Source organism: Delphinus delphis, chromosome 6 (assembly GCF_949987515.2).
Source record: "Delphinus delphis chromosome 6, mDelDel1.2, whole genome shotgun sequence".
NCBI classification, from domain to species: Eukaryota; Metazoa; Chordata; class Mammalia; order Artiodactyla; family Delphinidae; genus Delphinus; species Delphinus delphis.
In genome coordinates, this window is record NC_082688.1 from 111997777 (window position 1) to 112025148 (window position 27372).

General features: G+C 40.4%; 1 protein-coding gene across 1 annotated transcript; it reads left to right on the top strand.

Annotated features, from left to right (window-relative positions):
- LOC132427613 (kynurenine/alpha-aminoadipate aminotransferase, mitochondrial) lies at positions 1–26847 on the top strand. Its single transcript, XM_060015295.1, has 13 exons — positions 1–338; positions 904–1072; positions 2050–2182; positions 5403–5477; positions 8930–9139; positions 10397–10462; positions 11703–11785; positions 12196–12292; positions 17107–17168; positions 17439–17503; positions 19076–19182; positions 25183–25284; positions 26214–26847. The coding sequence occupies exons 1-13, from the start codon at positions 272–274 to the stop codon at positions 26253–26255; spliced, it is 1278 nt and encodes a 425-aa protein (XP_059871278.1). The 5' UTR covers positions 1–271; the 3' UTR covers positions 26256–26847.
- The last annotated feature ends 525 nt before the right edge of the window (positions 26848–27372 follow it).

The window sequence follows — 27372 nt, forward strand, 5'->3', positions numbered from 1 at the left end:
CGCGTTGCGCAGGGCCGGAGGGGCTCGCATCCTAACCTGCCAGTGGACTTTGCCAGTCCTGCTACGCGCCAGGCCGGATCCTACCCAGGCTCTCGCGCAGCCAATAGCCGGGCCTTCGGCGGCCTCTCCTGGCTCCGCGCGCCAGACCACACGCGGGGGACAGCAGAGGTGGCCTTTCCAGGGCAGGGATTAGGGGGCAGGATTGACGCGGATCCTTGGTTTTCCCAGGCTTCAACCACCTAAGGCGGGGCTTGCCGCTTGGAATCCGAGAATGAATTACACACGGTTCATCACGGCTGTGAGCGCGGCCAGAAAGCCTTCTGCCATTCGAGTCATGAGTGAGTGCGGGCCCTGCTCTCCCACTGGAGGGGGCGGTCCCCGCAGAGCTGCTCCGGGCGGCCTGAGCCCAGCTCTGCGCAGACCTGGCACAGAAGGCGCGCTGGAACGGGCACGAGTGTGGGCCATCAGCAGTAGAGAGAGGGCAGGCCGCTGTGGACACGTCCTGCTTAGGCTCCAGAGGGCTCTTCCGGCCACAGGAGTCGGGGTTCGGCTCAGCGTGCGGGCGCGTGCGGAGTGGGGAGGGCGGGTTCGCCGGAGAGAGAGGGGTGCGCGCGGAGCCGGGCACGGACGGGCCGAGTGGAAGCCCGTCTTCTCCTACTGTGACCCTTGGCTTGTCTGCCTGATCACTCCGCCTTCTTAGATGCACGTGTCTATTCCTTAGTTCCTCCACCGGTGAGGTCGGCCCACAAAAAAGGCATCTTCTGTGTTTCTTTCGGACTAGCATTCTATCACTAGAAATCGTTACACTTTAAAGTTTTATTGACTTTAATGCAGCATGCTGAACCATCTCTGTTTAGGAAAGTCTTCACTGAAAGTGTTTCTTCTCCTCCTTATTTGTTGTAGCTGAGATATTGGGCAAGTCATCGAAATCTGTCCTCTCCCTGGCGACTGGAGCACCAAACCCCAACACGTTCCCTTTCAAGACTGCGGTTATCACCACAGACAACGGAGAGACCATCCAATTTGATGAAGAGATGATGAAGAGAGCACTGCAGTATTCTCAGAGTGCTGGGTACTGATCAGTAGATAATGTAACCTTGTTGGTTCATTTTCATGAGCAATATTCTACAACCCGCTGATAGAGTGACGTGTGTGTTTTTTAACTGGGTATTCAGCAGTAAGGAAGGTTTGGGGAAGAGCTTTAGAAGAAAAAATAATTGCAGCAATGATACTGAATGCCTAAGAGGCCAGGGACTGCTTCTCAACCTTACACGACTAGGAGAGGGAGAGAAGGCTTTTGAAAGTAGGTACCATTTGAGCTGAGACTGGAATAAAAGAGAGAGAGAGAATATAGCTAGGTGAAGAAGCAGGGTAGGAGAAAGGAGGAAAAGGATGACCCAGGAAGCAGCCAGTTTAGGTCCTGGGGAATTTTTTTAATGATTATGTTCCCTTTCTAAACAGGCAGCTATGTAAGCATGTTGCCCTCAGTTCAGATGTGTTTAATTTCATAAAGGCAACTGGAACACATATTCTAAGGCTTTCTTCAGCTGGTCTTCTTCCAGTGATAAAGGGTAACTTGCAGAGTGTCTATGAATTATACTTTATTAAAGCCTGTTTGCTCTGTGATTGAAGAATAATGCATGTTGGGTGCATAAAAATTGTACTGTATATAATGTATACCTAGGCTTTTCTTTCCATGATGCAAAGAACTTACTGAACCTGCACTTCTAGGTATCCTACAGAAATCTCCCTAAGGGAAACAAAAAATGAATTACGCAGTGAGAGCTCTAATGTAAAAGAAGAAGTACAGGCTTTGGAATGAGAAAGCTGTAGATTCAAATCTCAGCTCTTTTAATCACCAACTGATTAACGTATGTGGATTTCTTAATCTCTAAGTCTGTTGCCTTGTCTTTAAAGTAAAGATATTACTATCGGCAAAAAGCATTTGAGGACCTTTACAGTGCCTGCTATAAAGCCACCATCTAGTCCCTGTCCACTGTTATCATGACCTTCACTACTGTCAATTTTTACGTGCATTTTATGCTTTAGCCTCCCAGAGCTGTTATCCTGGCTAAAACGGTTACAAGTAAAATTGCATAATCCTCCCACCATCCATTATCCACCCAGCCAAGGACAAATGGACATGTGTGTCACCTGTGGCAGCCAAGAAGGTCTCTGTAAGGTAAGACTGGAAGGACGGGCACCCGCGGGAAGAATCCAATACTACGTTCACCCATACAGACATCTCTCCCTTAGCCACAGAGCATCATGTTCTGTGGGTTATGAAGGCTTCCTTGTCTTCACCTAGAATCATAAGTGGAACTTAAAGACATTCACCAACCTGGTTTCTCTTAAACAGAGATCCCACCATCAATGACCCGGAGCTCTGAGTCATTAGGTCAAGATTCCCATTCAGGGAGAACTCAACCCCTACCTGCAGCTTAGTGAGCGCTGCTTACTTTCATCTAGCTCGGAGATTCAGGCTACATTTCAGTTATGTTTGTGGTTATGATATTTCAACGCATGACTTTTAAATTCTTTGAGGGTGTATCCTGATACTCCTGAGATGAAACATCATTCCTTTGTGTGTCTGCTGGTGTCATCGTCTGTGCCGGCTGCCCCTTGTGCCCTGACTCCCTCTTGGCTGTGCTCCTCCACGTCTACGTATATGTCTGTGTCTGTGGCTGACTTCTCCTCTGGGTTACTTTCTCTCTTTCCCTCTCTCTCTCTCTCTGCCTCTCTCCTGGGTTCCAGGAACTCCACTGAGGTAACCACCACTGGGGGGGGGTCCCCCGATAAAGAGACTGCATATATGGTTCTCAGTTTCATCTATTTGTTTCTTTTCTTTTTCATGAATAATTAGTCCTGGATAAGGAGGCTCTACATTCAGTCCTCACACCTAGATGAAAGTATGACTCTTGTTTATCTCAAAGCAGAGTAGCTTTCTTGCTCTTCTTTTTATGTAAATGTGAAAGCTGGTTAGTTTTCATGAATTTCCATTAAATTATTATTACATAATAATGTATTAAAGTAATAAGACTATAATTTTCCTCCCTCTATTTGGACTTAATTAGGAAAAACAAAAGGATTAGCTGCTGTTTCAGTTTTATTGTTGAAGAGAAATATTTGTGATGCCCCAGACAAGTAGGGAAAAAAAAGGACTTCAGTGAATTTCTTTGCTTAGGTGCCTTTTTTTTTTTTTTCCAGAAAGATGCACAAGAAAGTTTCTTCTTTGTCTCTTGCAACATCAGTCATATCAAAGAGGAAGAGAGCATAGATGGCCAAATGCATCAGTAACTCACTGGCTTATAGCCATGCTTGTTCCAGAGGCCTCCTGGGAATCCGGTTTACTATTTCTCCCACTTTGTTCCCCAGGATGGATATGATTTTAGGTGTCCGTGTCTCAAATAATAAACAGCCCTCCCTCCTCATTTAGGATATTTGACTTTCTCATGTCCCCTAATTGACATGGGAAATGAATGTGATGAGGTTTTCATCTGATCCACAGATGATACACAAGCCACCTCAGTGATCTGTTTGGTCCTAGGATGTCCTGTAAATCCTGAACCAATGAACTTGTCAGAGGAAGATACTGGTTGTCAAAAGGCCAAAAGCCCATAAGGAAAAGTAAATCGAACGTCCTAGTCCAAATTGGAAAAAGATGTCACATCTTCTGTCTCAATGGATAATGGCCGTGCTGTGTGTCAAGAGCTCTAGTTTGTTAAAATGATACAGGGAGGAGAGGCTTGACCTGGGGACTGTGAGATGTCACAGGCTGGGAAAGGATTATTCTCTGACTCGTGTAAGATTTAGTCAGAATGGACCCCTCTGATTTAGGCTGGAAAAATCTCTTGTGTGGCTCTACTGATGTCACGAGGCATCATACTGTCCTCAAGACCCCCCGAGACTTGTGGGCCTTGTCCTCCCTGACCTCTGAGTCTCCTTTACCCTTGCTGAGCCCCCCTCCTTTCTGGAGTGCTCCCCTTCCTCCTTGCCCTGCCCCACTTGCAGTGTCCCTTATGTATGGGAGCCCCGTGAGGCTGGGCCCCCAAACCTCTTTCCCCTTCACACACACACACCTTCCCTGGGCATCACACCTGGGCGATCACGTCCATGCCATTAACTCCAGGCTCCCTGCACATCCACACGTCCACCAATCCACCTGATCCATCCCAGGCTGTTTCAAAGGCACCTCACGCCAAAACACACTCATCAGCTTCTCCCTCAGAACAGACAGCGTTGGGGGTGTTTTTCAGTCAGTGGCACTCCTCCCACCACCTCCCCACCTGCACAGCCAGAAATCCAGGGGTCCCTCCTGACACCTCTCCTTCCTCGCGCCCCCTCAGTCCACAGTTAGGTCTGCTGGTTCTGATTTCCTAAATGCCGCTCAGTTCTCTCCAGCCCCACCATCATCAACCCATCCAGACCACCCTTACCTTTCCCAAGGACTGCAGCAAATACCTCCCAAATGAGCCTGAAAACTTCCCAGACTCCACCTGTACTCTCATTCCTTTTTGATACTTTGAGTTTGCAGCCAGAATGACTTTCTCAAATGCCTGTCTGGTCACCTGACTCCCCGGTCCCGCCCTCTACTTAAAATTCTCCCTGGGCTCACTTGGCCCAAAGGCCTCCCTGGGATGCTCTCTGCCCACTTCCCTCTGAGTCCTTCCACTCTCCTCTTCACACTCCACCTCAAGCCACAGGATTCTTTCAGTTTCTCAAATTGTGTACGTATTGTCACCCCTCCTCCTACTCGTCACTTCCTCAGGGAAGCCCTCCCTGAATGCTCTAAGTTCCCTGAGTGCCCAAGTCCTCCTACAATGAGCACGTAGAGCCTTGGCATCTATACGTAATAGCGCGTATCACCGATTTTACATATGCATTTATCTGAGTAGCTATTTGATTAGAATCTAGCTTTCAATGAACTAGCACCTCCACGAGGATAAAAACCATCCCACTAGACTCATCAGTTTGTCTCCATAGGTCCTGGCTTATAGCAAAGATTTTTAAATTATTCAAAGGAGGAATACATGAATTTTAGGAGCCAAACCAGTTATGTGTATATATATATATTTTTTAAACCTAGAACGGAGGTTTGCAAACTGTGGCTTGAGAGCCAAGCCAGCCCTTGTCTGATTCTGTAAATAGAGTTTTATTGGAACTCAGCCACACCATCGGCTGACGTATTGTCTACAGCTTTCTCACCATAGAGGCAGAGATGAGTAGTTGCAATGGAGACACGAGGGCTCACAACATACGTCCCATCTGGCATTTACAGAAAACTTGCCAACTCCTTCTCTAGAATCCTAGTGAGCCCAAACTAAAAAAAAAAAGGAGGGGGGGGGGTGTTTTCTAAGACTGGAAACCAGACTAATGAAGTTAACCTATGCTTCTTTTGTTAGGTATTTGAAATGATCGTTAATCCTGGAGATAATATCCTCGTAAATGAACCTATTTATTCAGGAACAATTCATGCTGTGAGTACACATGTCTACAAAAGGCAACTCTCTTTCTTATAACAAATAAGAAACCACTGCACCTTGAGAACTCTCTGTCCACTGAAACATAAAATAGCATCTTTCTTCTTAAACAGGAGAATCATTAATATATGCAAAATATGTGAAATGTACCCTCTGCTTTATACATTTCTCCTTACAAGGTCTAAATGCAGAGGTGCTAAAATTGGGTTGTGCAAAATCATGTCCAGATTTGTTAATATTCCACCTGAAATGTGACTTAATTTACAAAGACATTTTTTCACTACCATCTATATTACCACATGCCTGCTCTGCTGTGCCCTGGTCAGAACACACCACTGTCGGGGGCACAATACTTTTGGGTCGATGTGAATACAGGCTGGAGCACAGTCGGAGAAAAGCGACCAGAGTGAACAAAGAAATGGAAATAATACCATAGGTTGAATTGTTTTAGGAACTATGCTCTTTTCCGCAGAGAGACAAGACTCCACGGGGGCGTGAGAATTGTCCTCAAGTACATTAAAGCTAGCCACGTGACCGAGGAGTTAGATTTGTCTGTGCATGTCCTCAGGTTCATAGAACTTTAGCCAAAGGGTGGAAACTACAGGGAAACAATTTCAACTCAATGTAACAACTGTCTAACCATCAGCCTTCCCAGCTCTCTGAGGAGTAAAGCACTGCCCATCACTGCAGGGGCTCAAAGAAAGAAGCCAGACACAAAAGGACAAATATTGTATGATTCCACTTGTACTAAATACCAAAAATAGGCAAATTCATAGAGACAGGAAGTTGATGAGAGGTTACCAGGGCCTGGGGGAGGGGGAAATGGGGAGTTGTTGCTTAATGACTACAGGGTTTCTGTTTAGAGTGATGAAAAGGTTTTGGAAATTGATAGTGAGAGATGCACACATTATGAACGTAATTAATGCCACTGAATCCCACACGTTAAAATGGCAGATTTTTTGTTATATATATTTTACCACAATTTTAAAAACTAAAGTAAAATAATGGCCTTAATCATTGGATACTAATTATGCATTATTTTCCTGAACTCCAAAGATGTAAGATTACGCAATGCCTGTAAATGTGAAACTTGTATCTATGTAAATAGCACGATTAACACACGTTTTCACATGCCCAAACAGAAACCAGTGCCACGCTGTGAGGGAATACGCCGACGGTCTTGGGTGTTTATCTCGTGGCCCAAGATGAACTTGCTTTATTCATGTACATGTGTTTTTAAAGTCTAAGGCCTTTTAAATTTGCCACAAGTAGGGTCTGGATTATTCTCAGTGCATAAGTCTACGTTTGATGACTAATATGAGTGTTTGCATATTCTTTGAAAAATTTTTTTCTGAGAACTTCACTCAATTATTGGGTTTTTTTTTCTTAATTTTTATTGAAATATAGTTTACTTACAATGTCATGTTAGTTTCAGGTATACAGCAAAGTGATTCAGATATATATATATATCTGTTCTTTTTCACATTCTTTTCCATGATAGGTTATTACAGGATATTGAGTATACACTTCCCTGTGCTATACAGTAGGAACGTGCTGTTTATTTATTTTATATATTGTAGTGTGTACATGTTAATCCCAAACTCCTAATTTATCCCTCCCCACCTTTCCCCTTTAGTAACCGTAAGTTTGTTTTCTATGTCTGTGAGTTTGTTTGTTTTGTAAATAAGTTCATTTGTATCCTTGTCTTAGGCTCCACATATAAGTGCTATCATATGATGTTTGTCTTTGTCTGAGTTACCTCACTTAGTATGATAATCTCTAGGTCCATCCATGTTGCTGCAAATGGCATTATTTCATTCTTTTTTATGTCTGAGTAATATTCCATTGTATATATGGACCATATTTTCTTTATCCATTCATCTGTTGATGGACATTTTAAGTTGCTTCCATGTCTTAACTATTGTCAATAGTGCTGCTATGAACATTAGGGTGCATGTATCTTTTTGAATTATACTTTTCTCCATATATATGCCCAGGAGTGGGATCACTGAATCATATGGTAACTCCACTTCTGGTCTTTTAAGAACCTCCATACTGTCTGTTCTCCATAGTGGCTACACCAATTTACACTCCCACCAACAATGTCAGAGGCCCTTTCCTCCACACCCTCTCCAGCATTTATTATTTGTAGACTTTCTGATGATGGGCATTCTGACTCATCTGAGGTGGTACCTCATTGTAGTTTTCATTTGCATTTCTCTAATAATTAGGGATGTTGAACATCTTGTCATGTGCCTGTCGGCCATCTGTATGTCTTCTTTGGAGAAATGTCTACTTCAGTCTTCTGTCCATTTTTTGATTGGGTTGTTTTTTTTTTGTTTTTTGATATTGAGCTGTATGAGCTGTTTGTATACTTTGGAAATTAATCACTTGTCAGTTGCACTGTTGGCAAACATTTTCTCCCAGTCTGTAGGTTGTCTTTTCATTGTGTTGATGGTTTCCTTTGCTTGTTATTAATAAGTCCCAATTTTTTCTTTATGAACATAAAACATAAAAACACAAGACTTTTATAAAACTATGTCTATAAGCAAGGCCACTACTTTCAACTTCAGCCTCTGCAATTGGTACAGTATTGAAACACTTCCACATGCCTTGATGAGCCACTGCCACTATGCTCCCTGGCTCCTCTCCTAAGACCACCCTGAACCCCGCATGGTACAGAGCTAATGCTGACCTGGCATGGGGCCCACAGGATGCACCTGAAGTGCCCGTGCTACACCACCTGTCCAATATTTTGAATATCACCTCTGCTTATAACTATTTTATGTATTAGCGTCACAGATGCTGTATGTGATGAATTTACTTTGTAAAAAAATTCCTTAATAAACTCCTATTTTATGAAGCAGTCCCAACCATAATTATAAAGATGATACAGTCAGAAGAGGCTGGGTTATGCTGTGGAATAGCTGACCCCTTATCTCGCTGGCCTATGGCTGCAAAGTCCTGTCTTTCTCTCACACGTCGTGTCCACGGTCAGGCCACCAAGCTCTGTGCCATGCCATCTTCATCCCAGGCCCCAGAGTGACAGAAGCAGCCTCATCTGGACTGCTGCCAGTCTAAGAGCAGAGGGAACAGGGAACGAGAGACCCAAGCTGGGATTTAAACCTTCTGCTTGGAAGGAACACCCATCACTTCTGCACGCAATTTATTGACCAAAGCCAGACTCCTGGCCAAGCCTGACATATATGAGCAGGGATGTCTACCCTTCCTCTAGGAATTGACAGGGAATATTTTTGAACCATAATGGAAGCTTAACCGGGGCAACAGTGGAATCAGAAAATACCACCTCAGCCCTTGGGTGTAGGGCTGAGTGCAGGTTTGTGTTTAAGGGTATAAATGGTAACATTTTCGTTACTGTAAGAACCAGTGACTATGATATTTGGTATCATGTCTGAGTCTTGGGTTTTCTTTTCTCCTGTCCTCCACAGGTGCAACCACTGGGCTGCAACATTATTAACATTTCCAGTGATGAGCACGGGATTATTCCAGACTCCCTCAGAGAAATACTTTCCAAATGGAAACCAGAAGATTCAAAGAACCCCAAGAAAAACACCCCCAAATTTCTTTATACTGTCCCAAATGGCAACAACCCTGCCGGGAACTCATTAACAACTAACCGCAAAAAGGAAATCTACGAGGTATTTTCAAAGATTGTGTTCCGTGGCTGTGTTCTTGTTTCTTTCTGACCCTTTAGAAGAGTGCTCTCAAGTTCCTTCTCTGATTAGCCTCTTGCTCTCAAGGAAGATGATTTTTTTATTTTATTTTATTTTTTGCGGTACGCGGGCGTCTCACTGTTGTGGCCTCTCCCGTTGCGGAGCACAGGCTCCGGACGCGCAGGCCCAGCAGCCATGGCTCACGGGCCCAGCCGCTCCGCGGCATGTGGGATCCTCCCGGACCGGGGCACGAACCCGTGTCCCCTGCATCGGCAGGCGGACTCTCAACCATTCGCTACCAGGGAAGCCCAAGGAAGATGATTTTTAATAAAAGGGTCCCCATAAATTTAAACTCAAGAAACTATTACGCTCTTGCTATGAGGTTTTCCTTTCCCTTTAATTGATATTTTGGTTGAAAGAGACGTTACTGTTGGTGTAGTGTTAAACTCACCTCTTCCTCCCCTCTCTTCCTTCTGTCTTCCCCTCACCCCCACCTCCAATGCATCCCGTGGCTCCCACCACCAACGTTATCCAAACCCACCGTCTCCTTGGCCGCCCGCCCGCCCTCCCGGACCCCGTGACTGCCCCCCTCCTCACAGCTCCCGCCCCCGGCTCGTGGCGTCCTTCCTGCTCAAGTGTAGATCTACAACCCCTCCTCCAGCTGCTTCCCTGCACTTAAAACAAGATCAGAGTCCTTCACCTGCCACGCACAGTTATGCGACCTGGGCCTCGGTTCTCAGGTCTCTCACATCCTTCTTGTTGCAGCTACAGAGCCTTCCTTCTGTCCCTGACACACCTATGCCTTCTATAAACGTCTATCCCTTAAACACGCCAAGTATTTTCTCACCCCCAGGGCCTTTGCTCCTGGTCCCTCAGTCTAAAATCTTCTGCCCTGTCATCTGCACGCCTGGTCCTTCCTGCCGGCCTGAGCTCTCCTGGAGCTTCCATGTCACTCTCTCGCTCTCAGACATCCACCCTCTTTAACCTTCTGCCCAGCCCTCAAAACCTCCCTCCTGACCCTCTGTTCACTATCCACTGGCTCACGTTCCTTCTGTCTTTCCCACCAGATCGTAGGTTCCCTGAGGACAGAGCTTTTAGGGCTGGCTCCTGTCCTCCTAGGACACGGAGCCCTCAGTAGCTTCTTGGATGAATGAATGAATGAGTACAAAGAACTGTGGTTCCAAGTGATTTTCATCTTCGAGCGCTCTGAAGAAATAAATATGCTCCTTTAACCTTTTTTAGCTCGCAAGAAAATACGACTTCCTCATCATAGAAGACGATCCTTACTATTTTATGCAGTTCAGCAAGGTAAGTGCAGTGTCAACTCAGCCCACAATCAGTAGACAAGTGGCTGTAAGTTACTGTGCTGATGTGAGTTTAGCCGGGCTGCCGAGCATTTTCATCTCTGGTATTACTGCTCTTTCCAGAAATTCCTTTCCTTTAGAATAGCGGCTGGCTCTCTGTGCCAGGCACGTGGAGGGTCGAGTGAGTCAAGGGTGAGGGTCGTCTGGACTCCAAATCCAGGTCGTGGCTCCTTAGACATCGTGCCAGGGTTACGGAGTGGGTGTCTCCTTGGGTGTCAACCTCAGTCTCTCGGGGGTGGCTGACGGGCGGAGGACTTGGGAGGCGTGACCAGGCGGAAGGAGAAGGACGGCCGCGCTCGGTCATGAGGCCGTGGTGGGCAGAGGAGGGGCGTGCCTAGCATCATGCTGCCCGCTCGCCATCCCTGTCACTTAGGGTCGGGGACTTTCCTGCAGAATCATGGGCTTTCAGATCCTTTCCCACTATATATGTACACCACTGTCCACGAGCACGGTTTCCTAGGAGACAACAGTAGTGGTACAGACTCCCAATGCCCAACTCCGCAAAATCCAACACTGTATTTGCTCTCAGGGCTGCACAGAACACACACATGCACTCAGTCCCCACTCTATATCTACGGAGAAGAAACAGAACTCTTGGCTTTTTATCTAGTTTGCCTGAATACCATGTCTGCCTGCCGCGCACCTTCAACACGACCATGGCCCCCTTTCTTGTTGGCATTTACGTTTGAAGTAAATATGGAAGTTTCAGCATTGCAGACCGACTACTCTGCTCGTCTTCCCTTGCACCTTTGTTGTGTTTCTAGTTGGTCTAAGGCTCAGCATCTCTTCCTAAACAGCCCTGAATGCTGACGGCCCTCTTCGCTTTGGTCTTTTCCAAACTAGTTTTTCTTGAATCCTTCCTCGAAATCTGTTCATCCTGGATCTCAAGCCTTGGGACGAGGAGGTCCTGTGTGAGGTTCCTCTAAACTCACGGGAGTGGCAGCGTGAGCAAGTGCGAGGACGTGTGTGTGTGTTGGGCAGAAAAGCCGTGAAGATCGGCAGATACGAATAGAAGAACGTGCATCTCTGGTTCTTACTCCATTTCAAAGGGCTGAGATGAAGACAAGGAAAAGGATGTTTGTCCTACTGTTCTCCAAATCCATTCCTCCCCAGTCTCTGCACAAAGTAGGGATACGGTCTCTAACAGACTTCCCAAACCAACAGTATTTTTCTTCCATTTCAAGCCCTGGGCACCGACTTTTCTCTCCATGGACGTTGATGGGCGTGTCATCCGAGCTGACTCTTTTTCCAAAGTCCTGTCCTCTGGGTAAGGCCCTGGCTGTGCCTGCAGGCTGCATCTAAAGGTGACAGAGGCTGCACCTCAGCAAACAGTTCTCATTTAAGATACCTGTATTCCCGTTTGATTTTATCTATTGATATCGGGCTTTTCTCCCAATCTGTCCCCAGTGGTCAAAGATAGTTGGCCATTAAATTTATAGCTGTAGGGGGACTGGTCAGGTTTTTGATTACATATACGAAAGAGCACATTTAGAAATACGTGGTATATTTTAAGTGTACAATTAAGTTTAAATGTGTATTTTAAATAAGTAGTTTTATTAGAATGTGTTAACTAAGTGTGTTTGTCCCCAGGTCACAACTTTCTTCCCCATGAAATCACTAACAAGGTATTAATTGTTAATGCAGGGTTGGTATTGTGTCTTTTCTCTCTTTGTGCAGGCTGCGAATAGGGTTTATAACTGGTCCAAAGCCCTTGATCGAGAGAATTGTTTTACACATACAAGTTTCAACAATGCACCCCAGCACTTTTGCCCAGGTATGGACAACTTAGGAAATAGGAATTTTTTTGAATCAGATCATAAAACAAAATAGATGTTGGCAAATAAGACTGAGTGAACATGACAGGGAGAGAAATCACTGATTGCATCTCTAGATCCGCATGGACTGAATTAGGAGACCACGCACAGCAGATGTTTGCTCTAAAAGCCAAAAGAGATTTGAATAGACCTGGTACTGTTTCACAGTGTAGACCAAACTCCTTGAGGGTCAGAGATCTTACTCAGCTGTGTCCTGGCATCTAGCCCAGGAATCCCATGAAAACTGTGTTGGACTCGACAGGACAGAAGAGTTTTGGTGAAGTAACACACCGTTAGCTTCGCTGTCCTGGAATCTGAGAGCAAGGGTTCCAAACCCACATCGTGGCCCGATCTCTCCTTTCACTGCCCATGTGCTAAGCTCCCTACAAACAGCGGCTGGAATGTATTTTAATTAAATACAGTAAAATTATTTGTGGCGGATGTATAAATTTCTTCACAAGCTTTGAGAAATGATTGGAGCCATCCCTAAGGCAATCTTGAGAACCAACCATGAGGACAGGACTGCTACCTAACGACTCAAAAGGGGTAGTTTATGTAGAAGGGACATGTCTTTGACATTATGCATTCCACAAGGTGCACGTGTCCCCGTGTTTCATCAAGCTGGGGACTTTCCCTATTTCCTGTGTCTGTTATCAAGCAAATTTCATTATCCATTTACATTTAGAACTTCCATTTTGGATAGAAAATCTCTGAATATATTGTATAACTTCATGTATCGACTGTACAAGGGGGGGGTTGTTTATTTTTTTGTCAATTTATCTCTTTATTTTGATCATAACATTTGCTCAATTTCTGGAACTAATTTTTTTTAATATCTTTATTGGAGTATACTTGCTTTACAATGTTGTATTAGTTTCTGCTGTATAGCAAAGTGAATCGGCTATATGCATACGTATATCCCCATATCCCCTTCCTCTTATATCTCCCTCCCACCCTCCCTATCCCACCCTCTAGGTGGACACAAAGCACCGAGCTGATCTCCCTGTGCAATGCGGCTGCTTCCCATTAGCTATCTATTTTACATTTGGTGGTGTATATATGTCCATGCCTCTCTCTCACTTTGTCCCAGCTTACCCTTCCCCCTCCCCACGTCCTCATGTCCATTCTCTATGTCTCCATCTTTATTCCTGTCTTGCCCCAAGGTTCTTCAGAGCCTTTTTTTTTTTTAGATTCCATATATATGTGTTAGCATACGATATTTGGTTTTCTCTTTCTGACTTACTTCACTCTATATGACAGACTCTAGGTCCATCCACCTCACTACAAATAACTCAATTGCATTTCTTTTCATGGCTGAGTAATATTCCATTGTATATATGTGCCACGTCTTCTTTATCCAGTCATCTGTCGATGGACACTTAGGTTGCTTCCATGTCCTGGCTATTGTAAAGAGAGCTGCAATGAACATTGTGGTACATGTCTTTTTGAGTTATGGTTTTCTCAGGGTATATGCCTAGTAGTGGGGTTGCTGGGTCATATGGTAGTTCTATTTTTAGTTTTTTAAAGAACCTCCCTACTGTTCTCCGTAGTGGCTGTATCAATTTACATTCCCACCAACAGTGCAAGAGTGTTCCCTTTTCTCCACACCCTCTCCAGCAGTTATTGTTTGGAGATTTTTTGATGATGGCCATTCTCACTGGTGTGAGGTGATTCCTCATTTTACTTTTGATTTGCATTTCTCTAATGATTAGTGATGTTGAACATACTTTCATGTGTTTGTTGGCAATCTGTATATCTTCTTTGGAGAAATGTCTATTTAGGTCTTCAGCCCATTTTTGGATTGGGTTGTTTGTGGGGTTTTTTTTGATATTGAGCTGCATTAGCTGCTTGTATATTTGGAGATGAATCCTTTGTCAGTTGCTTCATTTGCCAATATTTTCTCCCATTCTGAGGGTTGTCTTTTTGTCTTGTTTATGATTTCCTTTGCTGTGCAAAAGCTTTAAGTTTCATTAGGTCCCATTTGTTTATTTTTGTTTTTATTTCCATTCCTCTAGGAGGTGGGTCAAAAAGGATCTTGCTGTGATTTATGTCAAACAGTGTTCTTCCTATGTTTTCCTCTAAGAGTTTTATAGTGTCTGGCCTTACATTTAGGTCTTTAATCCATTTTGAGTTTATTTTTGTGTATGGTGTTAGGAAGTGTTCTAATTTCATTCTTTTACATGTAGCTGTCCAGTTTTCCCAGCACCACTTATTGAAGAGGCTGTCTTTTCTCCATTGTATACTCTTGCCTCCTTTGTCAAAGATAAGGTGTCATATGTGCATAGGTTTATCTCTGGGCTTTCTATCCTGGTCCATTGATCTATATTTCTGTTTTTGTGCCAGTAACATACTATCTTCATTACTGTAGCTTTGTAGTAGAGTCTGAAGTCAGGGAGCCTGATTCCTCCAGCTCCATTTTTCGTTCTCAAGATTGCTTTGGCTATTCAGGGTCTTTTGTATTTTCATACACATTGTGAAATTTTTTGTTCTAGTTCTGTGAAAAATGCCATTGGTAGTTTGATAGGGATTGCATTGAATCTGTAGATTGCTTTGGGTAGTGTAGTCACTTTCACAATGTTGATTCTTCCAATCCAAGAACATGGTATATCTCTCCATCTGTTTGTATCATCTTTAATTTCTTTCATCAGTGTCTTATAGCTTTCTGCATACAGGTCTTTTGTCCCCTTAGGTTGGTTTATTCCTAGGAGTGTAAATTGGAGTGTTTCTTTAATTTCTCTTTCAAATTTTTCATCATTAGTGCATAGGAATGCAAGAGATTTCTGTGCATTAACTTTGTATCCTGCTACTTTACCAAATTCATTGATTAGCTCTGGTAGTTTTTTGGTAGCATCTTTAGGATTCTCTATGTATAGTATCATGTCATCTGCAAACAGTGACAGCTTTACTTCTTATTTTCCGATTTGGATTCCTTTTATTTCTTTTTCTTCTCTGATTGCTGTGGCTAAAACTTCCAAAACTATGTTGAATAATAGTGGTGAGAGTGGGCAGCCTTGTCTTGTTCCTGATTTTAGAGGAAATGGTTTCAGTTTTTCACCATTGAGAATGATGTTTGCTGTGGGTTTGTCATATATGGCCTTTATTATGTTGAGGAAAGTTCCCTCTATGCCTACTTTCTGGAGAGTTTTTATCATAAATGGGTGTTGAATTTTGTCGAAAGCTTTCTCTGCATCTATTGAGATGATCATGTGGTTTTTCTCCTTCAGTTTGTTAATATGGTGTATCACGTTGATTGACTTGCGTATATTGAAGAATCCTTGCATTCCTGGTATAAACCCCACTTGATCATTGTGTATGATCGTTTTAATGTGCTGTTGGGTTCTGTTTGCTAGTATTTTGTTGAGGATTTTTGCATCTATGTTCATCAGTGATATTGACCTTTAGTTTTCTTTCTTTGTGACATCCTTGTCTTGTTTTGGTATCAGGGTGATGGTGGCCTCGTAGAATGAGTTTGGGAGTGTTCCTCCCTCTGCTATATTTTGGAAGAGTTTGAGAAGGATAGGTGTTAGCTCTTCTCTAAATGTTTGAAAGAAGTCGCCTGTGAAGCCATATGGTCCTGGGCTTTTGTTTGTTGGAAGATTTTTAATCACAGTTTCAATTTCAGTGCTTGTGATTGATCTGTTTATATTTTCTATTTCTTCCTGGTTCAGTCTCAGAAGGTGGTGCTTTTCTAAGAATTTGTCCATTTCTTCCAGGTTGTCCATTTTATTGGCATAGAGTTGCTTGTAGTAGTCTGTTAGGACGCTTGTATTTCTGCGCTGTCTGTTGTAACTTCTCCTTTTTCATTTCTAATTTTATTGAGTCCTCTCCCTCTTCTCCTTGATAAGTCTGGCTAATGGTTTATCAATTTAGTTTATCTTCTCAAAGAACCAGCTTTTAGTTTTATTGATCTTTGCTATTCTTTTCTTCTTGTTTACTTGAGATTTTTCTTGTTTCTTGAGGTGAGATTGAACTTAGTATGATTTTAGGCAGCCTCTCTGCTAATGGGAGGGGTTGTGTCCCTGTCTTTCTAGTTGTTTGGCATGGGGCATCCAGCACTAGAGCTTGCCGGCCATTGGGTAGAGGTGGGTCTTAGCATTGAGACAGAGATCTCTGAGAGAGCTCTTGCCAATTGATATTACGGGCAGCCAGGAAGTCTCTGGTGGTCCAATGACCTGAACTTGACTCTCCCACCTCAGAGGCTCAGGCCTGACAACAGGCCAGAGCACCAAGACCCCGTCAGCCACACGGCTTAGGGAAGCCTTCAGCCAAACAGAAACATGGTGAACGGAGCACATGCCTGTAGAAACCCTCTGCGACTGTATGTGTTTTATATTTAGAGACCATCCAGGGCGGCAGTTATTGGGTGGATCTCGGACTGGACAGTCTGACTTAAGTCCAGGCTCTTTGAGGAGCAGTGACCTCAGGAAAGTTAACTTCATCTCGTGCCTCAGTCTCTTCCTCAGTATATTAGAAATCATGACCTGCCTAATAAGGGTATTACAGAGATCAACTTAGCTTAAATACATTCATATGGTACAGCAGTTTCCGGCACATAGCAAGGACCACATAAATACTTTGTTATTTTTACTATTATTCTTGTCATTGTCAATAATCAATCTTATTATAAATCGCTGGCTCTACAAAGCTTGGTACAGCCTGTAGCATCCTCTTAGGGTGGTTTGCACATGATCAAGAGTGGTTTGCTTTTACGTTTGGGCAAAAAACACATTTCAGAGGATGAATGATGACCTTATTACTGTCTCATCCCGTTTAGCTCCTGGTATCACAGCTTCTGTACCAATGGGGAGAAGAGGGCTTCCTGGCTCATGTAGACAGGTATTGTATTTTAGGTTCCATACTTTACACAGAAATGGACTTCACTCTATTAATTTTCATTTTTGAATTATTCCAAAATAATGGAAAGCCCACAATGGTAAAAATGTTTACCATCAGACAGGTCAAATAAATACGCTCTATTTCCTCATCAAGGATTCAACATTTTCATCAAGATAGAAAATAGATATTCTTACAGATTGGACTCCAGAGCCTTTTAATGTCTGCAATCAATGTACTAAACACATCCTTTGCATTTTATTGTTCTTCTAGGGTTACTGATTTCTATAGGAAGCAGAGGGATGCTTTATTGGCAGCTGCAGACAAGTGGCTAAGTGGTGAGTGGAACTTACATCCTGTCCTGGGATGAACAGTAGCCCTTATATGAGTGAGTGATACACACCACAGAGTATTGTTAATAACCCTGGGGAAGGAAACAGGGTCCAGGAGTATTCTTGTCAAGAAAATGTTACCTTATAAATAACCTCAGAAGTAAGAGCACAAACCCTGGCACAATTCTACGCATTCCTACTATACTTGACTGCTACAAAGAATCTGTGGTTTAAAGAAAAATGGCCAATTAGTCTAACACCAGCAATAATCTACTTAAAGCTAAATAATATCTGTACTCAAAAGGTTTTCAAAATTTTGCTCCAAATAGAAGAGGAATTGTGACATAACATATTCCTTTTCTAACTAGACTCTATAAAGACAAAACAGTACAATAGTACAAACTAAGTACAGTCTAAGGTGGATTTCTCATTACAGATGATTTGCCTTTTAATCATGAACCTCATTAATCAGTAGTATTTCTATTGCTAATTTGATTTCAAAATGCTTTAGATTTTTTTTTGCTAATTTTTTTTTAATTTTTAAATTACTCTTTTTTCTGTTAGTTTCTGCTTTATAACAAAGTGAATCAGTTATACATATACATGTGTTCCCATATCTCTTCCCTTTTGCGTCTCCCTCCCTCCCACCCTCCCTATCCCACCCCTCCAGGCCGTCACAAAGCACCGAGCTGATCTCCCTGTGCTATGTGGCTACTTCCCACTAGCTATCTACCTTACGTTTGGTAGTGTATATATGTCCATGCCTCTCTCTCACTTTGTCACAGCTTACCCTTCTATTAAGGAAGAAAGTAAAATGAATTACCCGGCTTTAATTACACCACTAAAAATGCCTTTTGTAGGAATAATAGTAAATACAAAGTATTCACTTCTTATTTCCCTCATATCTTGTTCCCTATGTCGTCCTGGTAAAAACACAATTACTACCTTTTTGATAAGAGTACTATTCTACCATTTCCTATGGTGAAGTTGAAAAAAAGGTTTTAATCAACATCAAGGTTTTTTTTTTTAAAGGTAAAAATCAAAATAACTCTTGTTCCTTCTTGGTTTCTCTATCCTTATGTTCAATGAAATATAAAGCCTACAAATACACCAGGAATTCCTGAATTTTAAGTACTTCTTAACTACATTGCAATAAAAACTTCAATTCATTGGACTTCTGAACGATTATGTAAATGACAGGATTTATTGAAACACTAGAAGGCTCTAGAAAGGGTGGAGGAATCCTCTTCTAAAATTGAAAGAGCCGCGTTTGGCTTAGGGACAGTTCTAAGAAAGGGAGGTGGGCATGGCACTGGATTTCCTGCACTGCCCTGAGACCCACTAAAATCAGAAATATACACGAGTCCCCTCTCTCCCTTTCAAACCCTCCTCTCACTTTTTAAAATGAAACTCAGAACACTAATTTTCATGACTCCTAAAACTATATTTTTAAAAAATGCTATCACCAAAGGAACTTTTTTGGAAATACTAGTTAACTGCAATTTGTCATTTCAGCGATATAGCTGACATCATCAAAAATGGTCTCGGGAAACATTTCTTCTCTTCTTTTGTTTGTAGGTTTGGCAGAATGGCATGTTCCTACTGCTGGAATGTTTTTATGGATTAAAATTAAGGGCCTTCATGATGTAAGAAAACTGATTGAAGAGAAAGCCTTTAAGAAAGAGGTAAAACAGGAAGAAAAGCTACATTTTTTCTTTAAAGTAATATCTTAATAAAAATGGCAAGAGATGTTTATCACTGCCCGCCAACCCAAGGCATAATGTTTGCCTATCAGATACATGAACTCCTTACTAAGAACAGAATAGATTTTGGGTTACGGAATTAGTCTCCTGGTCTAAACCAGGGGAAATACAGTCATTCAGCTCAGCTACTGATTAGCTGAGTGGCTAAGAGTACAGTCTCTGGAGCCACGTCCTTGGGTGTGAATCCCAGCTCCAGCCCTGCCCCAATATGTGGCACTGGATGAGCTGCCCTTCCTGAGTTTCATCTGGAAAATGCAGATAATAAGAATCCCTCCCTCTTAGGGTTGGTATGATGAAAGCAGTCAATATGGATAAAGCACTTAGACTAACACCTGGCATATAGTAAATGCTTGATAAATATAAGCCATTAGTATTTATAACAGAAGGATTTTTTTCCTGATTATGAAAGTAAAGCATACTCATGATAGCATTATACTTCAGTAAAGCATAATGAAAAAATTTTAAATAGCCCATAATTTTACCACCCAGATTTTATGACCACTTGTGATACATTTTCTTGAAGAGGTTGTATACGTCTAGTATTTTGGCTATGAAATTATTTTTTTATTAAAGCATAGTTGATTTACAATATTACATTAGTTTCAGGTATATAACATAGTGATTCAGTATTTTTAAAGATTAGACTCCATTTAAAGTTATTATAAAATATTGGCTGTATTCCCTGTGCTGTATAATAAATCCTGTATCTTCTTTATTTTATACATAATAGTTTGTACCTCTTAATCCTCTACCCTTATTTTGTCCTTCCTCCCTTCCCTCTTCCCACTGGTAACAACCAGTTTGTTCTGTATTATCTGTGAGCCTGTTTCTTTTTGTTGTATTTATTCATTTTATTTTTTTAGATTTTGCATATATGTGATAACATGTTATTTCTCTTTTTCTGACTTATTTCACGAGGCATAATACCCCTCAAGTCCATTCATGTCACAAATGGCAGGACTTCATTCTTTTTTATGGCTGAGTAGTAGTCCATTGTGTGTGTGTGTGTGTGTGCGCACGCGCGTGTGTGTGTGTGTGTGTGTGTGTGTGTGTGTGTATACACACATACCACATCTTCTTTATCCATTCATCTGTTGATGGACACTTCGGTTGTTTCTATATCTTGGCTATTATAAATAATGCTGAAATGCATATTGGGGTGCATGTATCTGTTCAAATTAGTGTTTTCTTTTTTCCGGATATATACCAGGAGTGGATTGCTGCATCATATGGTAGCTCTAGTTTTAGATTTTTAGGAACCTCAATATTGTTTTCAATAGTGGCTGCACCAATTTGCACTCCCACCAACAGCGGAGGAGGGTTCCCTATTCTCCACATCCTCGCCAACACTTGCTATTTGTGTTCTTTTTGTTAATATCCATACTTACAGGTAAGAGGTGATATCTCTTTGTTTTGATTTGCATTTCCCTGTTGATTAGTGATGTTTAGCATCTTTTCATGTACCTGTTGTTCATCTGCATTTCTTCTCTGGAAAAACATCTATTCAGGTCTTCTGCCCATTTTTTAGTCTGGGTTTTTTTTAAATAATGCTCTGCAATTATGTTACATGATTAAAATTACACAGAAAAGTTTATATCCTGTTTTTTTCACTTAAAATTAATCCGCAAGGATTTCTTCTAGGTTTTTTTTCTCCTTTTGTACTTAAATCATGTCTACTTAGATTTCATTCAGAGGCACTAATTAAGCTGAGACGTCTAAATATGCTTCTGTGTCGCTTTCCAATTTACAAAATCAATCAACCGTTCGCCATTAATTAATTCCTTTATCATGTTCGTCACTCTTTTGTAAACACCAAGTTCTGTTTCTAGTACCACTTCTGTCTTGAGGCAGTGAGTACAAAGAACAGATCCTGTTGTTGTTGGCAAACTCCTGTGCTAGAGCATAAGAGACAGTCTAGAGGTCAGAACTGGGAACTGGCTGCCTGGACCCAAGAGCCAATCCACTCCCCTGGGAAAGTCACTCATTCCCTGTAATCATCATACTTGACCTCAGGACTCATGCTTTATTAATTGTTTTAATGCTAATAACAGCACATAGAAAGTGCTTAATAAATACTTAAATGACTTAACTCATATAAGTGCATTTTAGTGCAATAAATCAATTTTATTACTTTTTTATTTTTGCTTTCTTATCAATGTCATTATTCTCCAGAACATTTGATGTGTGTATCCCTGAACTAGGAGCTAAGGATACAGACTTCATATTTATTGTCATTTTTTTTCAGTCCCTTTCTTTTACTCCATATACCCTGTTGCACATACCTTTCTTTACCTTTTCTAAGTAATCTCTAACACTGCTGCCTTAGCCCAAATTTTGGTTATCTTGCAAGGAGATTATTACCATCCCCTCCTTCTCTACAGAAACTTGCTTCTGGCACATCCCTAAGCTGTTCCACAATATTGGTAGAAATTATGGTTTTCATTTCATTGTTAATCAGGACAAAAAAAACCAACTCATCTTCTGCCTTGAAATTTTCTCCCCAGAATGCCCCCAAATCATTTCATTCCCAGCTCACCTAACTTCAACAACCAGGGGCCAGATTTACACCATGAAAAAAAAAGCAGTTTCTTACAGTTCTGAATGTCATGATTTTACTAGACAACAATCTCAAAGACTTAACACAACCCAGCTTAGTTCTGACTCATGCACAGTTTTCAAAGACGTGGTCTATAACCTCTTCTGCTCCTGCCGTGAGTCAGAGACCCAAGTTCCATTTTAGTTTCATTGATCTTTTCTATTGTTTTCTTAGTCTCTATTTATTTCTGCTCTGAGCTTTATGATTTCTTTCCTTCTACTAACTATGGGTTTGGTTTGTTCTTCTTTCTCTATTTGCTTTAGGTGTAAGGTTAGGTTATTTATTTGAGATTTTTTGTTTCCCAAGGTATGACTGTATTACTATAAACTTCCCTCTTAGAACTACTTTTGCTGCATCCCACAGGTTTTGGATCATCATGTTTTCATTTTCATTTCTCTCTAGGTATTTTTTGATTTTCTCTTTAATTTCTTCCATGATTCACTGGTTGTTTAGTAGCATATTGTTTAGCCTCCACATGTTTGTATTTTTTGCAGTTTTTTTCAATATCCACAAATCAATCTGTGTGACACACCACGTTAACAAATTGAAGAATAAAAACCATATGATCATCTCAATAGAGACAAAAAAGCTTTTGATAAAATTCAACATTTATGATAAAAACTCTCCAGATAGCGGGTACAGAGGGAATACACCTTAACATAATAATGGCTATATATGAAAAACCCACAGCTAACATCATACTCAACAGTGAAAATCTGAAAGTATTTCCTCTAAGATTGGGAGCAAGACAAGGATGCCCACACTCACCACTTTTATTCAACAAAGTTTTGGAAGACCTAGACACAGCAATCACAGAAGAAAAAGAAATAGAAGGAATCGAAAGTGGAAAAGAAGAAGTAAAACTGTCACTGTTTGCAGATGATGCTATACATAGAAACTCCTAAAGATACTACCAGAAAACTACTAGAGCTCATCAATGAATTCAGTAAAGTTGAATGATACAAAATAAATACACAGAAATTTGTTGCATTTCTATATACTAACAACAAAAGATCAGAAAGAGAAATTAAGGAAAAAATCCCATTTACCGTCACATCTAAAAGAATAAAATACCTAGGAATAAACCTACCTAAAAAGGCAAAAGACCTGTAATCGGAAACCTATAAAATGCCGATGAAAGAAATTGAAGACAACACAAACTGATGGAAAGATACACCATGTTCTTGGATTGGAAGAATCAATTTTGTCAAAATGACTTTACTATCCAAGGCCAATTACAGGTTCAGTGCAATCCCTATCAAATTACCAAGGTCATTTTTCACAGAACTAGAACAAATAATTTTAAAATCTGTATGGAAACACAAAAGTCCCCTAACAGCCAAAGTAGTCTTGAGAAAGAAGAACGGAGCTGGAGGAGTCACATTCCCTGACTTCAGACTACACTACAAAGCTGCAGTAATCCAAACAGTATTGTAGTGGCACAAAAACAGAAATATAGATCAATGGAACAGTAATAGAGAGGCCAGAAATAAACCCACACACCTATGGTCAATTAATCTATGACAAAGGAGCAAGAATATACCATGGAGAAAAGACAGTCTCTACAATAAAGGATGCTAGGAAAACAGTACAGCTACATGTCAAAGAATGAAATTAGAACATTCTCAAAGATCATATACAACAATAAACTCAAAATGGTTTACAGACCTAAATATAAGACTGGATATTATAAAACTCCTACAGTAAAACAGTCAGAACACTCTTTGACATAAATCATAGCAATATCATTTTTGCTCTGTCTCCTAGAGTAATGGAAATAAAAACAAAAATAAAGAAATGGGACCTAGTTAAACTTAAAAGCTTTTGCACAGCAAATGAAACCATAAAGAAAACAAAAAGGCAACCTACGGAATGGGAACAAATATTTGCAAATGATGTGACAGACAAAGGATTAATTTCCAAAGTATAGAAACAGCTCATACAGCGCAATATAAAGAAAAAAAAAAACACAAATAACCCAATCCAAAATTGGGCAGAAGACCTAAAAAGACATTTCTCCAAAGAAGACATACAGATGGTCAACAGGCGCATGAAAGGATTTTCAATATCACTAATTATTAGAGAAAATCAAATCAAAACTACAACGAGGTATCACCTCATAGCAGACAGAATGCCCATCATCAAAAAGTCTACAAATAATAAATGCTGGAGAGGGTGTGGAGAAAAGGGAACCCTCGTACACTATTGGTGGGAATTTTAATTGGTGCAACCAGTATGGAGGTTCATTAAGAAACTAAAAATAGAGTTACCATATGATCCAGGGATCCCACTCCTGGGAATATATATATGGAGAAAGGTATAATTCAAAAAGATACATGCACCCCAATGTTTCATTGCAGCACTATTTACAATAGCCAAGACATGGAAGCAAACTAAATGTTCATCAAAAAATGAATAGATAAAGAAGATGTGGTACATATATCCAATGGAATATTATTCAGCCATAAACAAAGAATGAAATAATACCATTTGCAGCAACATGGATAGACCTAGAGATTATCACACAAAGTGACGTCAGACAGAAAAAAACCAAATATCATATGATATCACTATATGTGGAATCTAAAAAAATTATACAAATGAACTTATTGACAAATGGAAATAGACCCACAGACATAGAAAACAAACTTATGGTTACCAAAGGGGAAAGGGGAGAAGGGATATATTAGGAGTTTGGGATTAACATGTATACACTACTATGTATAACATAGATAACCAACAAGGTCCTACTGTATAGCACAGGGAACTATACTCAGTATTTTATAATAACCTATAAGGGAAAAGAATATGAAAAAGAAAAGATAGATAGATTGATATATATATACATATACACATATGTATAACTGAATCACTATTCTGTATACCCGAAACTAACACAACATAGTAAATCAGCTATAGTTTAACTTAAAAAAATGAAATAAAATAAATTTTTTTAATGATATATCATTGTTTGGATTTATATTACTTTTCTAGTTATGTTAAACATTTATTCATGTTTATTACCATTTCTATTTCTTGAATAAGCTGTCCTTGTCCATTTTAAAGTTTTTCCTCTGTGTCTGTGCATTTTTTATAATATATGGAGAAGAAGTAGAATTGCTGTATTTATTGTAAACACTGATTTCTATGCTTTTAGTTTTATTGTACGACATGCAGTAATTTTATATAAATTGATTTTTCTCTTGTGATTTCTTTCATTGCTTTTTAAGTTTAAAAGTCATCCTCCACTCTTAGATTAGATTCACCTATATTTTCTTTTAGTTTTCTTTAATGGTACATCACCTGTTTTCCATAAACTCTCTTAGATATTCATGCTTCCTGGATATCATTTCTACCTTGATAGTTCAGCTCCTTGCCCCTACTTCAGAGCATCCTTCTCTTTAGCTTCTCCAGAGCAGATGGACATGGTGAGTACAATATTCTCTTTAGAGTAAAAGTAGATATCCATTTATTTTTTGTGTTCATTCTGTGAGTTACAACATTATTTGATATCTTCTTGGGTTTCTGCAAAATGGGTATTGGTTGGAAAGTCACAAACTACCATTCAGAGAAGTTGCCAGGCTTCTATAGACAAATGATGCGACCAAATTGGAGTTGAATTTTATTGCTTTCATGAATACATGACAGACCTGTTCAACAGTGTTGGCAAATTATCAACACGTTAAAAAGAGAACCTCTTTCGCTCCTTCTTGGAATTAACATGAGCCATAGTACAAATTCATGAAGGCATCCATCTCTATCTCTGGTGGAAGGGTCAAATAGAATAATATGAATGATTGGAGTTCAGTAATTGCTTAATCACAAAGTCCAGCTTTAACCAGGATTACAGGAAACCAAGAAGCAAGTTCCTAAGAACTGTGTGTCGGGAACCCACAGAAGAGCCATAAACTGAAGAGTCCAGGAAGTGTAAGAAGAGTGTATACTTATCCCTGGAGATGGGTTGTCTCCGGCTGTGTTCTTGATTGACTTCCTTTCTCATGTCATTAAATATGCTTTTCATAAGTTATATATGCATAGAGCTGGACAACTGAAACTATACAGAAGGCATGTGCAGGTGAGAGAGTATATGAAAAAAATAATTCGTGTTCTGGGAGAAGATGATGATCTTGAGGGAATAAGGATTTGAAAAATTTCCTGGGCCTCTGATGTGCTTTCGTCTACGTATATTAGTGGACATGACGGCCTCTGACCCAGATAAAACTGAGGTTAATCCTGACTTTTCACTGTCTGATCTCAACCTAAGATGGATACTCTTTGTTTAAATTTCTCAAGTTATGACAGACTTTTCCTAAACAGCATCCTAATTTTATTAATTCTTCTCTCTGTTCGCTTTTAGGCCTTCCAGGGATTAGCCCAACTTATAAAGGAATCTTTATGAAGAAATCGAACTCTTCATAGCACTCACGGTTTTCAGATAAATTATTTCTATGTTTTAGCAGGAAGAAATGATTGTTGGTGTCAGACTTACAGATTGGGTTTCACCAAATACGTCATATCTGTAGTAATTTAACTAGACAACTTTTAAAGTGCCCTTGAATGCATCAGATTGCCAAAATATATTTATAATCCACATATACATGTTGATAAATTTTCAATTCACAAAAAAATATTTTTATCCTGGATTTTATTGTAAAGATTTTTGTAGTTGCTTTATCATTTCCCATAAATTTTCTTTGAAAATAACATTTTTACAGTAAATTATTTGTAAGCAAACAATCATGTTCAAAATGGTATGTAATGTGAACTTCTCCTATTTTGAAGAAAATGTAATGAGAGCTTGTTGCAAAAATTGTTAGAATTTGACCGTTATACATAATTTTTAGTAAGAGTATCACAGACATTATGTTATGGCACAGAAATCTATTTAAAATAAAATTCTGAATCTAAACATACCTAAACGTCTGCCTATTAATTCTAAGTAAGGAGGAGAGATTAAGGACTGAGAAAAAGGTACTACATTGTATTTTTATGAAACTACACAACTTTCAAAAGCACGTTCTTATCAGTTACGTAATTTCAATCTACTAGACTCCTTTGAGGTACTTAGGATATACTTTTAATGATTTTCTTTCTCACCTTTAAGATCTTTATTTTCCCCATCTGATTATTAAATATATGCTCACTTAATTTTTTTCAAACAACCCAATAAGTATAAGGAATAAAGTAAAAGCCACTGGGTGTCTCACCCCCAACATTCAGATCCATCCTTATAGATGTTTTCTATGCATGTACAGGTAATATGTACAAGGATGGGATCTCATTAGGACAGTATCATAAATACCCTGTATCCATTTTCTATTGCTGTATAACAATTTACCAGCATTCCAAGCCCCATCCTTGTAAGGTCATCAGGTCCTTTAAGGAACTAGGAAGTTTATGTCACTGTCATTCTCACCATCCTTGTGTATGTAAACATTTCCATCACAGTTAGTATTTTCCCAGCATATGAATGAGCTGCAGTGTTTGGTCCTGGTGGGAATCAATATGGCTCTTTC

Coding starts and splice junctions, on each gene's coding strand:
- LOC132427613 (XM_060015295.1), top strand. CDS start 272: ATGAATTACACACGGTTCATCACGGCTGTGAGCGCGGCCAGAAAGCCT. Junction 2,183..5,402: donor GCCAAGAAGGTCTCTGTAAG/GTAAGACTGGAA, acceptor TTCTTTTGTTAG/GTATTTGAAATGATCGTTAA. Junction 9,140..10,396: donor GCAAAAAGGAAATCTACGAG/GTATTTTCAAAG, acceptor AACCTTTTTTAG/CTCGCAAGAAAATACGACTT.